Source organism: Terrapene carolina, unplaced genomic scaffold (assembly GCF_002925995.2).
Source record: "Terrapene carolina triunguis isolate 2854851 unplaced genomic scaffold, T_m_triunguis-2.0 Scaffold139, whole genome shotgun sequence".
NCBI classification, from domain to species: Eukaryota; Metazoa; Chordata; order Testudines; family Emydidae; genus Terrapene; species Terrapene triunguis.
Window position 1 is genome coordinate 5,275,077 of NW_020664490.1, and position 15,436 is coordinate 5,290,512.

A 15,436-nucleotide genomic window follows, 5' to 3' on the forward strand; every position below is an offset into this window, starting at 1 on the left:
AGTGAAAAAAAATGGTCTCTCTGTAAGCTGCAGTTAAACAGGAACTTGATTTGGTTTTGTATTCACATCTAGTCTATGATAATGCCCCAACACCAGGGCATTTGAGCACCACTTAAACTTACAAGGTAGAACTTGCTTTCCATAAAAGAAAATAAAAGCTGTCTTCCACTCTCATCCTTTTGAAGTCTGTGATTTACGTGCAAGTCTTATTGATACAAATGTAGAAAGGGCCAAAACTTTGATTTGGTGGAACTTTCTGAGTGGTGATCTTCTACTGCTAGAGGAAAACCGAGAGACACAGGCGCCAACTTTCCAAAGTGCCAGGGGGATGCTCAACCCCCAGTTCTGCCCCAGGTCCTGCCTTCCCCCAAGGCCCCACCCTGCCTCTTCCTGCACAGTTCTGCCCTTCCCACCCAAGCATGCTGCATCCTCGCTCCTCTCCCCTAGAATGCCACAAAACAGCTGATTGCGGCAGGCAGGAGGCACGGATCTGCGGGGCCCACCAACAGATGGGAGGCACTGGGGGGAGCTGATAGGGAGGGCTGCTGGTGGGTGCTCAGCACCCACCATTTTTTCCCATGGGTGCTCCAGCCCCGGAGCACCCATGGAATCAGCGCCTATGCAAAGAGACACTGACTGGCGTGAGTCTCTCAGTAATTAAGGCTGTAGCAAAGTCTTTATTTTTGTGTACAACAAAAAAATATAGAAATGTTTCCAGCATAAAATTGATTTTGCACACTCCTTCAAGCTACACTCCGTGCACATCAAATTTCACACATGAAGTTTGTAGCAAAAGAGAAATTTTTGGCAAAACGTGAGGTAAAGTGGACAAATTTCTGAACTTCAGTTCTTAGAAAAAAAATCAGTAATATTGGTGTTGGATATTTATGTCTGGAGTTGTGGAGGAACAAATGAATGCACACTTCATTAACCTTCCAAAGAGCTGATGGATTTCAGAAAGTCTTCATAAGTTATTTATGTCTTCTATAGCAGGTAAAAAATCAAACAAATTTGACACAGGTCTCTATAGAGCACCATAAATTATAAATTGATTATAAATACCAAGGAGACTGCTGCTGAGAGCCTCTTGCCTGGCTGGCATTTCTCACAAGTTCCCCCTTCCACTCAAGAATAGAATAACAGAAACATGGAGCTGAAAGGGACCTTGAGAAGTCATCAAATCCAGCCGCAAGCACTAATATGAGACCACTAAAACACCTGGCTGAGATGGTCTAGGTTTCTCCAACCTATTCTCAAAAACCTTTAATGACAGGGATTTTACAACCTCCCTTGGAAGCCTATTCCAGAGCTTAACTACCCTTATAGTTAGAAAGCTTTTCCTAATATGCAACATAAACCTCCCTTGCTGCAGATTGATCCCATTACTTCTTGTCCTACATTCAGTGGACATGAACAACAATTGATCCCAAAACTCTTCATAACAGCCCATAACATATTAGAAGACTGGTGAGTTTTCTTTTAACATGTTCACATAGGTCAGGTTTTCTAACCCTTTTTTCATTTTTGTTACTCTCCTCTCGACTGGAGAAGCAGAAGGTCCCTAATAGTGTGGGGGGGGAGGCACCAGTACCCAAACCGTGGCCCTGCTCCCCCTTGTCCCCAAGGTCCCACCCCACGCATCGCTCCTTGTTCCCGAGGCCCTGCGCCCTGTCGCTCGCCCTTACAGCTGGTAAAAAAGGGAGGGCCATGGCCCCTTCCCGCGCCACTGCCTCTGGACTCTCCAATTTGTCCACAGCTTTCCTGTAACGTCTGGATCTGAGCCCTGCACGCGGGACTCCAGCTCAGGGCTCAGCAGCATGAAGGACAGTTACCTGCCGCATGACGTCCTACAGACCCCACTCCCGCTAACACTCCCAGAACCCGGCCGGCCTCTGCTGCAACTGCCTCACGCCGCCGCTGACTCATCCCCCCTTGGAGATCCCCTCTGGCCTAGGCGTGGGGCCGGGGCCAACTGTTCCCAGCAACCTCCCCACACAAAGCTGCGGCTGCGCATGAGTCAGCAGCGGGGCCAGCGTCCCCACCCCGTGTCCAGCCCGCGGCGCGGCGCGGCTCTTCCCCGCAGCCGGAAACTCTGCAGGTCCCGGCCCCACGCGACCTCCCCCAGCCCGAACACCTGAGGCAGCGCTGCAAACTCGCGCGCTCACGGCCTAGCCCCGCCCCCGGCCACAGGCCCGCCTTGCTCTGTCTCACCGCGTTTCTTGCGTGTGGCGTAGTACGCGGCGCTGGGAGCGGAAGTGAGGTCATCAGTGCAGGCGGAAGCAGTGACGGTTTGTGTGTGAGGGGGACAAGATGGTGAGTTCAGGGTCGGGGTGTAGGGCTCCGGGGGCGCTTCGGCCGCTGCCGGGGGGAGGCCGCGTCGGCGTCTGTGCCGTGTGGGCCCCGCGCACCGCCGCGGCCCTGTCGCCGCAGTCCGGGGCTGGCCGCGAGGCTGTGCTGAGTCATAGGGGTGGCCGGGCCCCGCGTTTACAGCGGCGGGGAGGCGGCTTGTGCTCTGCGGTTCTGTGCCTGGGAGCAGCGGCGAGTGGGGGGTGAATCGGAAGCGGGAATCGCTCCCGCCAGCAGCAGCTCGTTCCCGCCCGGCTCCTTCCCTGCCTCTCTCCCGCCCCCCCCCCCCCCCCGCAGTGTCACGGGCGCCGTGGCACCAGACCCCCCCACCACACACCCACACCCTGTGGGATCAGTATCCCAGGGATGGGAATATCTGTTAGATTATCCCCCCTTCTCCCACTGGGATAGTTTCCCACTCCGCATCGCTAACCCCGGCTCCAGAATATGAGAGTTTGATTTAATGTCACTAGTGGGTGTTTTCGGTGGGAGGGAGTTAAGTTTTTTTTATTTGCCTTTTGGTTTCTGAGCTTTTAGGATGCATTTGAGGGCGTCTTAAAGCTTGGCTCGGCAGCCATGAGGACTAGACGATTACTTCCAAGCAATGAAAGCTGAGGTTTATACAGAATCATTTGACTCTAGGAGTTGGGGCTTTAAGAAGAACACCGTATAGTGCAAGACTTGTGATAGAGTGGCAAGAGTTGTCAATGCCTCCTGCTATTTCTTTCCCATGAGTTTGCAACAATTAATGTTTAGGTATCCACCCCTGCTTTTGGTGTAAAGTCATGCACTTAGGGGCTAGCAACAAGAATTTTTGCTATAAATTGGGATCATATCAGTTAGAGGTGACAGAAGAGAAAGGTGGTTATATTGATCAATCACAAGATGGCTATGAGCTGCAAACATGATGTGGCTGTGAAAAAGGCTCATGCAATTGTAGGATGCATCAGGCAAGATATTTCTAGTAGAGATAAGGAAGTGTTATTACCATTGTACAAAGCACTGGTGAGGCCTCATCTGGAATAATGTGCACAATTCTGGTTTCCCATCTTTAAGAAAAATGAATTCAAACTGGAACAGGTGCAGAGAATGGCTACTAGGATGATCAGAGGAATGGAGATCCTGCCTTACAAGAGACGACTTAAGGGTCTTGGCTTGTTTAGCCTAACATAATGAAGGATGAGGGGAGATATGATTGCTCTCTATAAATACATCGGAGGGATAAATACCATGGAGGGGGAGAGAGAAGTTATTTAAGTTAAGGGCCAATGCTAGCAAAAGAACAAATGGATGTAGACTGGTTATCAATACATTTAGGCTTGAAATTAGATAAAGGTTTTCAACCATCTGAGGAGTGAAGTTCTGGAACCATCTTCCGAGGGAAGTAGTGTGGGCAAATAACCTAACTTGATTTAAGACTGTTCATGGAGGGGATGGTATGATGAGATTGCCTACAAGGAGCACCTCTCCGTGCTCTGGATGTTACCAAATAGCTCCAATGGCCTGAGGTGGGACATTAAAATGGGAGGGCTCTGAGTTACTATAGAGAATTTTTTCCTGGGTTTCTGGCTGGTGAGTCTTGCTCACATGTTCAGGGATTAACTGATCACCATATTTGGGGTCAGGAAGAAATTTTCTCCAAGGTCAGATTGGCAGGCACACTGGGGACCTTCCTCTGCAGCATGGGGCATAGGTCACTTGCTGGTTTTGAACTAGAATAAAGTTGGATTCTGTGTAACTTGAATTCTTTAAATCAAGATTTGAAGATGTTAGTAACTCAGCCAGAGGTTATGGGCCTACTACAGAAGTGAGTGGATGAGGTTCTGTGGCCTGCAGTATGTAGGAGGTCAGACTAGCTCAGTGTTTCTCAATCTTTTTGTGCCAGTGACCACCTTTATATGTGTAGTAAAAAAAAAAAAAGTGTGCCCCCCACTTGAAAAAATTGTGGCCCCCCTACATTAAGCTCGTGCTTCAGCCTAGGGTAGTGTGGGTAAAGCTGAAGCCTGAGCCCCACCACCTGAGGCTGAAGCATGTAACTTCACAGGACCCCTGCAGTTTCCCTGCTTGCTATCCCCCTAAACCTGACCCTGGACCCTCTTGTGAGTCGCAACCCCCAGGTTGAAAAATACTGGACTAGATGGTCAGGATTGATCCCTCCTGGCCTTAAAGTAGAAGTCTATGAAGCAATAGCAGTACTTATAAATAAATGGAGATATACCTCTAGAACTGGAAGGGACCTTGAAAGGTCATCGAGTCCAGCCCCCTGCCTTCACTAACAGAAACAAGTACTGATTTTGCCCCAGATCCCTAAGTGGCCCCCTCAAGGATTGAACTCACAACCCTGGGTTTCATTAGGCTAATGCTCAAACCACTGAGCTATCCGTCCCCCCTGTCAAGTACTTGATGTGTTTCACTCTTGGGAATGTTTCTGGCTCCTCGGCCTTTGTTTACTTTACTTCATCCATTGTTTTCTAGTCATTCCCTCTTATACAATAATAATTTCTCCTGTATTTTCATATTCCAAATGTGTGATGATAGTGCAAGGAGGCTCCATTGTGCTAAACACTGTACGTTCACATAGTAGGAAACAGTCTCTGTCCAAAAGAGCTTACTGTTTAAATAGACAAGTCAGGCAGTGTGAGAGGGGAAACGGAGGCACAGAGAGGTGAGGTGGCTTGTCCAAGGTCTCAGTAGCTGAATGGCAGAGCTGGGAATAGAGCCCCGATCTCCTGAGTGCCAGTCTTCTGCATTTATTTAACTGTTTTATGTCTCCTGGAAAGTCAGTGCCTTCAATCCCATCCCCCAATAAATACATACATACATTTTGTTGATCTTCCCTGAGTTCCCTCGACTTTGTTACTATGTTTCTGGGGTAACAAGATGTTTAATCTTAATTGAATACAAAATTCCCCAGACAGCTATGCCAGTCAATCCCTATGAAGTAGAACTGTCTTCTACCTTCTCTATTACCCTTTGCATAAAGAAAAATAGCAATTGCCATGTCTGATCATTGGTTCAATATCCTCCACCTGACAGAGTCTAGATGCTTCAGAGAAGAGTGCAAGAAACCTTGTAGTGGACAATTATGGAACAATCTGCTCATAGAAGTTTCTTCCTAAACCCTAATTGATGGCACAGTCATTTTCATATTTGTGTTATAGTAGTGCCCAGAAGCCCCAATCAGGATTGGGACCCAGTTTAGGTAGGTGCTGTCATACACATAGTAAAAGAGTGTTAAGTTCTTTTTGTTCTGCCTTTGCAAGTTTGAGGAGCAAACACATGATATTACACTATTCCAAGAGATCTAAGCACTGCTGAATCACTTCAAGGTGTCCTAATTAAATGGCATTTATAGTCTCAGTTAAAGATCAGTCACCCTGAAGACTAAGGCTTGTGCATATGTAGTTTTAAAGAGACATCAAACAGCTCAATGGATAACTCTTTTTTGGTATAACTACCAAGAAATTAATCTAAATTTTCATTTGTCAGAGTTAACAGAAGCACTGAATGGGTCCTAATTCTGTAAAAGTAATCCTTGCTTTTTGTTTCAGAATTCCAGAGGAGTTGGATCTCAGCTTAAGGATAGCATCCCAATTGCTGAATTTTCAGCTAGTGGAGCATTTGGAGGTCATGATATTCTACGCAGAGGGTATGCCTTGTCTGCCTGCTAATATAGTGTACCATAACCAAACTGAAATTCTAAGTATGTAGGAAGAAAGTTTATATGTATTATGCACCTGTTTTAGAACATGCGCTTCTTGGCCATATACTTTATATCAAAAGATATGTCTAGTCCAGTAGTCCTCAACCTATTTACCATCGTGGGCTGCATATGCAGCTCTCAATGTGGGCTACGTCCACACAATATACACCTCTACCCCGATATAACGCTGTCCTTGGGAGCCAAAATTTTTTACCGTGTTATAGGTGAAACCACGTTATATCTAACTTGCTTTGATCCGCCGGAGCACTGCTTTACCGCATTATATCCGAATTTGTGTTATATCGGGTCGCGTTATATCGGGGTAGAGGTGTATATACTACCTGTACATCTACATGGGCCGCAGCTGTGTGCTGGTTAAGAACCACTGGTATAGTCACTTTATGTATAATTATAGTAGGAGCATTGTGTCAAGAGCTTGTTTCCTATGAAACCTCATTCTTAGAAGCAAATAATAAATACAAACAGCTTTGTAATTAGTGATCTGTATAAGGCTGCACCTTTGAACAACTGATAGAAAAAGCTTAATTTCCATCCCTGCTCATATATGAACTGTGTTTTCTTTTTTTTTTTTAAAGAAAGTAGTTGCACATGCTCTTTTAACGTTGGCCAAAATGGTTGACTTCAGCTACTAATGACATATGAAATAGAATTAACAATGTGGAAAATGGCCTAATATTTTTACACTACTTGGTAATGTTTCAGATGGTTGGTAGTCAGAACCATATCTGTATACATGTGTGTATATAAAATATACATCTAGAATAGAAGTATAAATACTTCTGTTGAAATTTAAAATGCTTATCGAACCGATTCAGAAAGAAAATCCGAGGCTTGCATGTAACAGTATAGTCAGGGAATTAAGTACCATGTTGTGACGTTCAATCCAGACTGGTAAGGGTTGTGTCACCACCTGCCCTACAACTGTGAGTGCCTTAAATGCTATGCTGCTATGGCCCACTGCCTTGATACCAATAGCTAGCTTTACAAGCATGGAGGTCACACCCTGGCTTCCACCATCCAGTTACTTTTTTGCAGAGTGACCCCAGTGCCTTCCCAGTCCTGAATTTCCACAGAACCATCTACCATTACCACAATCTGCTGAGGTTCCCAGAATTGTGAGTTACCCCTTTCAGTCTCAGCAGGACAGTGTGTTGCTACTGCTAAGCTGTGTGACAACTCCCTGACACACCAGCTTGTCCGCCTTGACATCAAACTCTTTAGGACTCTTATCCAAACCTTGCTTTGCAGGAAACAATCGGTGAACTCCCAAGCTTCCCAGAGACGTCACTGTGCTGTGTCCAGCCCTCCTGAACATTCACAGAGTAGTCATTTGTTGCTCCTTTAAAAAGACAATTCACTGCAACTCATTAATTCATGGGAAGGGGGGGGGTTACAAATGCTCTTATTTCAATCACAGCACTGAATTGATTTATGGTAAAAGTAAAACAAGGTCATTAAACAAAAAGTCATAGGTTTAAGTGATACCGAGTATAAGGAATAAAGATAGAAAGGATTACAAGGAAATAAAAGTGAAAACACGCTTCTAAGACTAAAACCTGGTTTAAGTCTCTTGTTCAAAGAAGTGTTTCTCACCAAGGGTATGTTTACACTGCAGTGTAAACTCAGGGTTCGATCTGAGGCTCAAACCTAATCCCACCTGTATGCACACAAATTGTGGTAACCCAGGGCTCGGACCCTGGGTCCCAAGACCCCACGGGGTGGCGGGTCCAAGCCTCAGTCAAACCATGACCCCGTGTTCAAGCCCTGTTGCTTTGTAGCATAGACGTAGCCCCACTAGTCTTGTGCTCTGGGAGTCTGCCAAAAGTATCCCACAGGCTGACTTTTTTTATCCTCTGAACTGTCAAGTTGGGTGGACAGTCAAGTTTTCCTATGCTGCACTATGAACAAAGGGCTAAAGTGGCCACATTTTGAGAGGGTGCTTGGAAGACTGGGATATAAGTGGTTGGACTCGGGCCTGCATAATGCAGTGTAAACATTGGAACCCCAGGTTAAGACCCAGGGTTCAACAATTCCTAACCTGTGATTACAAATGATTGTAGATGTTTAAGCCTTAGGTTTACAAACCCAGGGTCTGCTAACTTGAGTTCTTCTAATTCTGAGCTTCACAGAGCTTAAAGTGCTTGGTTCCTTTGTCTCCTCAGGTGAAGGGTAATTTCGGGGTTCACTCCCCCTCTATAGTCTGGTAAATTTTTGAAATGTATTCTTCTGAAGTGTATCCCTAGATACATTTCCTTTTCCCTGCTGCGTGTGAATGCCATGCTGCCTCCTGCAGACTGTATGCTGTCTTCTCCTCCACTGGTGACTTTTACAATGCAAATGATCTCTTCCTGCAATTTCTCATACAAATGAGTAGCCCATTGAATTTGGCCACACCTGGCCTTTTTCCTTTGTTTGAGGAAAACCTGTTTAAACCAGGCATGTCAGGGGGATTTGATAAACACCTTTTAGTCATATATTTCCAGCCTATCTCTAAAGTTCTTCAAGGGTTGACTGTACATAAATCACATAAGAATATTAATGATCAGTGAGTTATTAGTTTTCCAATGACCTATTACATTACACCTTTTAGATACAGATTGTAATATTAGTGAGTTGGGGTACACTGAGTTGGTCAGGGCAGCTGAAACTCATTGCTGGGTACCAGGCAAACCCTTGTCTTTTGGCACAAGGATGCTCTTAGGGTCACACATAGGGTGACCAGATGTCCCGATTTTATAGGGACAGTCCTGATTTTGGGGGCTTTTTTATTATATAGTTACCTATTACCCCCCGTCCCGATTTTTCACACTTGCTATCTGGTCACCCTAGTCACACATGTAGATTATCCATAAATTAACCAATAACACCAGGGTGTATTCAGGTAGTCAAGTTAAATTTGTCTTCTGTTTGTGAGCTGGAGCTGGGGGAAGAAAAAACATGACTGCTTTTATGTTAAGCTTGAAGCTGAAGCAGAAAAAGAATGAAGTTCTTGTACAGGTTTTTTCCTTGTTCTAAATGAGCACTAATTATAGCTTGATGTTTGTATCTGGAATTAATGTCAGACTAGAAATTGGTGCATTGATTTTTGGTTCTTCTGTGACTTTAAAAAAAACCCTTTTGTTTGCATTTTTAGCTTTACAAGTGTAAAAAATGAACTTTTGCCCAGCCATCCTTTGGAACTGTCAGAAAAAAATGTAAGTGCAATACTGAATTTGATAACCTTTTAAAAGTTTCTTACCATCAGCTAGTTACAAAGTTTAAGGGCTATTGTTACTGTTAACTGCTTGACAAGCGCAATTTCAGTGCATCCCAGTCAGTGGTGAATAGCATTCTAACATTAATTGAATAAAGATGCCTAACAGCAGTATTGCTGTGATATAATTTGTGAATTTTTGACAGGTGGGGGTTGGTTAATACACCTCTACCTCGATATAACGCTGTCCTCGGGAGCCAAAAAATCTTACCGCGTTATAGGTGAAACAGCGTTATATCGAACTTGCTTTGATCCACTGGAGTGCACAGCCCCGCCCCCCCAGAGCGCCGCTTTACCGCGTTATATCCAAATTCGTGTTATATCGGGTCGCGTTATATCGGGGTAGAGGTGTAGCTGAAAGAACTGCTAGGGTTTATCTCAGCACAGGAGATTTGATGGAGTAGAACTAAACATCTTCAGGAGATACACTTTTGGGTTCATTTTAGTAATATACCAAAATATTACTCCTGTATTATGCTGAAATGGTTATGGTTGTTCTTATTGCTGTAGAAGTTTATAAACTCTACAAATTGCATTAATAGCAAAGAAACTAAATATCTTTGCTTGGTATGTCATAAGCCCCACTTTTAAATAGCAAAAGACACTGGCAAGGCTAATGTAGTAAGCTAAAGAAGTAAAGCTTCTGGACTTCTGATGAAAATTACAGAGACCGACTAGACCAGGGGTAGGCAACCTATGGCACGCGTGCCGAATGCGGCACGCGAGCTGATTTTCAGCGGCACTCACACTGCCCGGGTCCTGGCCACCGCTCTGCGGGGGTTCTGCATTTTAATTTAATTTTAAATGAAGCTTCCTAAGCATTTTAAAAACCTTATTTTCTTTACATACAACACTGGTTTAGTTATATATTATTTAGACTTACAGAACGAGACCTTCTAAAAATGTTAAAATGTATTACTGGCACGCGAAACCTTAAATCAGAGTGAATAAATGAAGACTCGGCACACCACTTCTGAAAGGTTGCCAACCCATGGACTAGACCTTTGATGTTTTGCCTAGAGATGGTATCCTGTCCTGTAACTTATACTTCTGCTTGTTTATGCTAAATGTCTTCTTTGGAAACATCAATGACTCTTACACCAATATATTGTTATCATAAACGTTACAAGTATAACTTCTGAATATTAAGAAAATACAAAAACCAGGAAAAATCACAATCTTCTGTCACTGAATATGGTGCTGCTATCAGTAGCATCAATGCAAAACCTGGAGCCAAACCCCCCCTCCCCTTCCCTCCCATGGAAATACTGGAAATACATGCAAAATGATTTTTAGTTTATACTTGAAAAGTTTATTTGACCAATCAAAATGTCTTTTGTTATCAGAAACCAGTACCTATTAAGTAGGTATCCATACGCTATATTTCTTGTTATTAGTGCCAGAGGACCCAGTAAGGAGTCAAGACTCAACACTTGCTTTCCTAAATGATTTTAAACACTGGGACTCGTGTACAAGATATTTAACAAAAATAAATATCTGCTGAGATTGTATATAAAGTAATTTCATTATACTGGAAATAGGAAAAGTTTGCCAAATATAGGCTTCTTATATTTTTCAATGATAGCAAAAAAAGTTACTCTTCTTGTCAGTTTATAAGGCCTGCCATGGATTCTTTTGGGCCAAGATGCTTGGCTTTCCCCTTTCTGGGCTACTAATATTTTAATAATTTCTTGAAATTGCTTAGTGACACTTCAAAGTAATACACAACTACTCCACTTGGTGGAGTCCTGTGTATTCTGCTTGCCAAAAATAACAAAATACAGCTTTAGCAAGTAGCAAGCAGCATGTAATGCATGATTTTAAAATTAGTTTTTCTTTCTCAGTTATTTAAAACAAATGAGTTAATATTCTGGCAATTTTCTTACACATCGAGGTTTATAAATCTAGCAACCTATTTATTGTATTTTTTTTTTTTTTTTTTTGCTGAGGATGTTTTCCATATGCATGTTCATTGAAGTATAATTTTACAAATATATTTTCTATAGCTATAATTAAATGGAGCTTTTAAAAAAAAATCTTTTGATAGTTTCAGCTAAACCAAGATAAAATGAATTTATCGACTCTGAGAAATATTCAAGGACTCCATGCACCTCTAAAGCTGCAAATGGAATTCAGAGCAGCAAAGCAGGTAGGCATTTTTAATTATTCTAGTAATATGAATTGCCTTAGTTAAGTTATAGACATATCTGCAAACATGCTTTTTAAAAAGCATTTGTTTCTTTCAAAATATATTAGATAACAGCTGTTCATCTTCTATACATTTTTCAAGCAAACTCTAAGCAGAACTGACTTTATTGCTCATGATAAAACTAATGCTGCTTATTTGAAACATTGAGTTCTGTTATCATAGCAAATTCCAGGTGAAGTGAAGCTGAACTTCTTAAGTCTTGTGTGAGATTCTCCCAACCTGCAGGCCTTGGGAGGAGGACCACTGGAATGGAAGTTATATCCCTGATTTCCTTCCCCAAGACCAATGTTCTTTCTGGCAAACCTCCCGAGGAATCACAGGAAGGGAACTCTGCTCCTGCAAACTAAAGGAGTTTGGGAGGCTGGAGCATACAAGGAGATGGGGGAGAGATGGGGGCAGTAAAACCCTATGTGCACCCCCCCCCCCCCCCCATCAGCCCTTCTTTGTAAGCCTTGGAAAGTTCACTGGGGACCAGCCCCCAAAGTTTAAGTTCAGTGGGAGATTGTACCCACCACCCCTTCTGAGTTCATTGGAGATAATCTTTGACTGCTGCATGTCCGTCTCCCCCCCCCCCCCCCCACTCCACCCCCAGAAGCCATAGTAGACTTGTTTGTCCCCAGTGAATGTATTTGAGGTAATTAAAGATTGACAAGCCTGTTTGGGCTTGTTTGCGGCTAAGGCACCTACTACAGATGTGTGTTTAGGTGGAATAGGGAACTACCCCATCCTAAGGGTTAGGTGTTGGCCCACAACAAGCCTCATAAGGTTTGCTGTGGGTTTCCTGCCCTGCAGACACCAGAAGACCTACAAGAAATGCTGGAATTTTTCCTGCTCTCACCCAGTCACTCCTCCCTGCAGATCTGAGATCTGTTGGGGGAGAGCTTTTCTCCCACAGCTTCTTGCATATCTGGCAGGAAGGGAGAGTGGTGAGAGCAAAGACATTTTCCCCCCTACATGTGGATTGCCTTAGTTATGCAGGAGAGAAGAAATTCTTGTGACCTTAGGATACTTGTTGGCCTTTGCTTGTTATCTTTAGTGTTCTTAGAAGATAATATGAACTCTTACCAGTGATATGTGCCTATACCTTAACTTTACCTTTTTACAGCATTTGAGTTGGAATAGTATTAGTATTGGAACTGATTAAAGTGCAGCTGTTCTAGCAAATATTATGGATAATTACAAATCCAGTATACCCACAAGCAAGAGACAGCTATGCTTTGTTATATATAAAAAACAAGTACTCGCAATAACTTACCAGTAAAGTTTTTCTATGTCAAAGGCAGTTGTGAATACAAATATGCTGCTGTCTGATGTGCATCTTGTGATCTGAGCTCTTTACTTGTCATTTTAGTCAGTTGCCTTACTACATACGCAGTGACATGTGCAGAGCCTTCCTCCACAATCATATGGTGGTCTGATGGTGCACATGACATAAACCTGTCCTTTTGAGCAAGAGCCAATCTCAAGCTTTGTTGTTGTTGTTTGTTTGTATTATTGTAGTGCCTAGGAGCCCTAATCATGGACCAAGACCTCATTAAGGCTGCTTCTAGGGGAGATCGGAGAAATGATGTTCATAATCTAATGACTCTTAGGGAGGGCCATACAAGTTCATTAATATAATGGTATAGCCTGTTGATGTGCTTTTTACTCTCTTTTGATATATGGATTGAAAAAATAAAATTGAAAATAAATTAGCTTACCAAATTATTGAAATGTATGTTTACTAATCTTGTAACTCTCAAGCTGTCACTCAAGGTAAAGATACTTTGTAGTGACCATTCACAGATATTTGGCAGAAAACAGTGGGCATATTTTCCTACTGAAATTGAAAACAGTTTTTCATGATAGTGCATTTTGATGTTTTGATCCCATGCTTTGACTATAGGACGAGGTGCCAGACAGGTCTTGAGACAAATGTGTGGAGGCTAGAATATCTCTACACTCGAGTCCGTGTTATCATTCTGTCATTTCCCAAAGAACAAATTACTTTGCCTGTCACTTTTAATTACAGTCGGGACTTGGGAAGCCTGAATATGAGAAACCTGCGTTTCTTTCTGACTCTTGCTGTGTTTTCACAGATCCAACGTCTTCCGTTTCTGCATAGCTCAAATATAGCGCTGGATACACTGAGAGGAAATGATGAATGCATTGGTTTTGAGGATATTCTTAATGGTAAATTATGTTTTCTTTCAAAGATTTTGTAAGCTGTCAAAACTTTCTCAGGGCTATCAGAAAGGTGAGATTTGGGAACTGTCAAGATTTCTGTGCCCCCGACAGTTTTTTATTAATTCAAGTTTAGAGGTTAGAAAAGGGATATATCAGGAAAAAAATAAATATGGTGAAGCTGCTTGTTCTCCTGGGGTTATCCTGAAATGTGAAGCAAAATTGTGTCTTGTATTTGGATGTGTAACATATCCCCTAACCCATGTTTTAATAGTAGTGAAAGAGAATAAATGCCAATAAAAATTTATTGGAGAAGTGGTTTTTATCATCTGGGGCTAAATTATGGTGCCTCAGTATTCCTGGAGGAGTGCTGAAGGGAATGTGCCTCAGAGGGGCCCAGTTTGTACTGTGCATAGAAGGAGCACTGTCTGCCCTATCCATTAGGGCAAAGTATATTGCTTCCCAATGTGCATTGCCCCCACTCCAGTGGTTGATATGAAGGGGGAGTCAGTCTGCCCCCATGCATAATTTTGCTCCTAGAAGCCCTGTTTAAATGAAGCACCACATGTGGTGTTTGGGTTGCACTCCAGTATGATTGCTGGTTTTTTAGTGTGAAGTTTGAAGTTCTCATTCTGATATTTCTCTTTCGATATACTATCTTACCTACTAGACTTGGGCTCTGTCTTTTTCTATACACATGCACCCACTTGAAACTAATTTTCACTGTTGCTTTTTAGTGTTGTAACCATTCTCTAATTCTATTTTTTTTTTAATTAAGTACTGGGCTTTGATCATTACTTTGTAAAACTTTCTTTTGTCACACTCATGTTGCTGATATGCCATTTCAACTTAAAACGAAGTTTAAAACTTGTTGGTTTTTCTGTCTGTTGTACTTAATTTATTGTCCTAGGTCTTGTATGATGTGTAACTCTCTGGTGCTTGAACATAGCATACCTTCCTGTTGCCCCTCCTCCTTTTCCCTAGAAAGGAAACCTTTGCCGGGTTTCCTTCCCCCGGTTGTTGCTTAGAACAGATATTTAAAGGTCGACAGATTTGAAGCATACACTGCAGAACTTTTCTCAGTAATCAAGATGTGCACATTGCTATAAACCAGACGTTTTCAGACTTTTTGTATTGGTGACTCCTTGCACACAGCAAGCCTCTGAGCATGACCCCCCTCCTTATAAATTTAAAAATGGGGGAGGGTGGCAATTTAATGTAATGGGGGCTCAGGGCTGTCAACCCCACAGAGCTGACACCTCACGACCCCTATGTATCCACCTTGTGACCTCCCGAGGGATCACAACCCCCAGTTTGAGAACCCCTCCTATAAACATATACATCTAGAGGAAATATAGTCATCTTGTCTTATGATAGTTTGTTTCAAAGTGTTACTAACTTTGTAAATATTTTACTGTCTATTTTCTAGACCCATCGCAGAGTGAAGTTATGGGAGAACCACATGTGATGGTGGAATACAAGCTTGGTTTATTGTAACACAAATGTAGTCCGAACCTACTGTTCATGAAAACATTTCTTGTATGTGTCTTTATACTATACTACAGGTTCAGTGTACAATATTAATATTACATTGACACAATGTTTTTGTTAACTTACCCACAGGAGAGCTCTTGCCTTACTTGATGAATAGGCACATTAAATGTTTAAAGTCTATTATGATTTATTCTCTGCTTACTGTCAATATAAATGTCCTACAACTGGGTATTTTAAAACTGTACAA

The 15,436-nt window shown here is 42.7% G+C and overlaps 1 protein-coding gene across 1 annotated transcript; it reads left to right on the plus strand.

Moving 5' to 3' along the window:
* The first annotated feature begins 2,209 nt into the window (after positions 1 to 2,209).
* On the plus strand, positions 2,210 to 15,436 carry LOC112124119 (proteasome maturation protein). Its single transcript, XM_024222663.2, has 6 exons — positions 2,210 to 2,313; positions 5,898 to 5,995; positions 9,204 to 9,264; positions 11,371 to 11,472; positions 13,611 to 13,704; positions 15,125 to 15,436. The coding sequence occupies exons 1-6, from the start codon at positions 2,311 to 2,313 to the stop codon at positions 15,190 to 15,192; spliced, it is 426 nt and encodes a 141-aa protein (XP_024078431.1). The 5' UTR covers positions 2,210 to 2,310; the 3' UTR covers positions 15,193 to 15,436.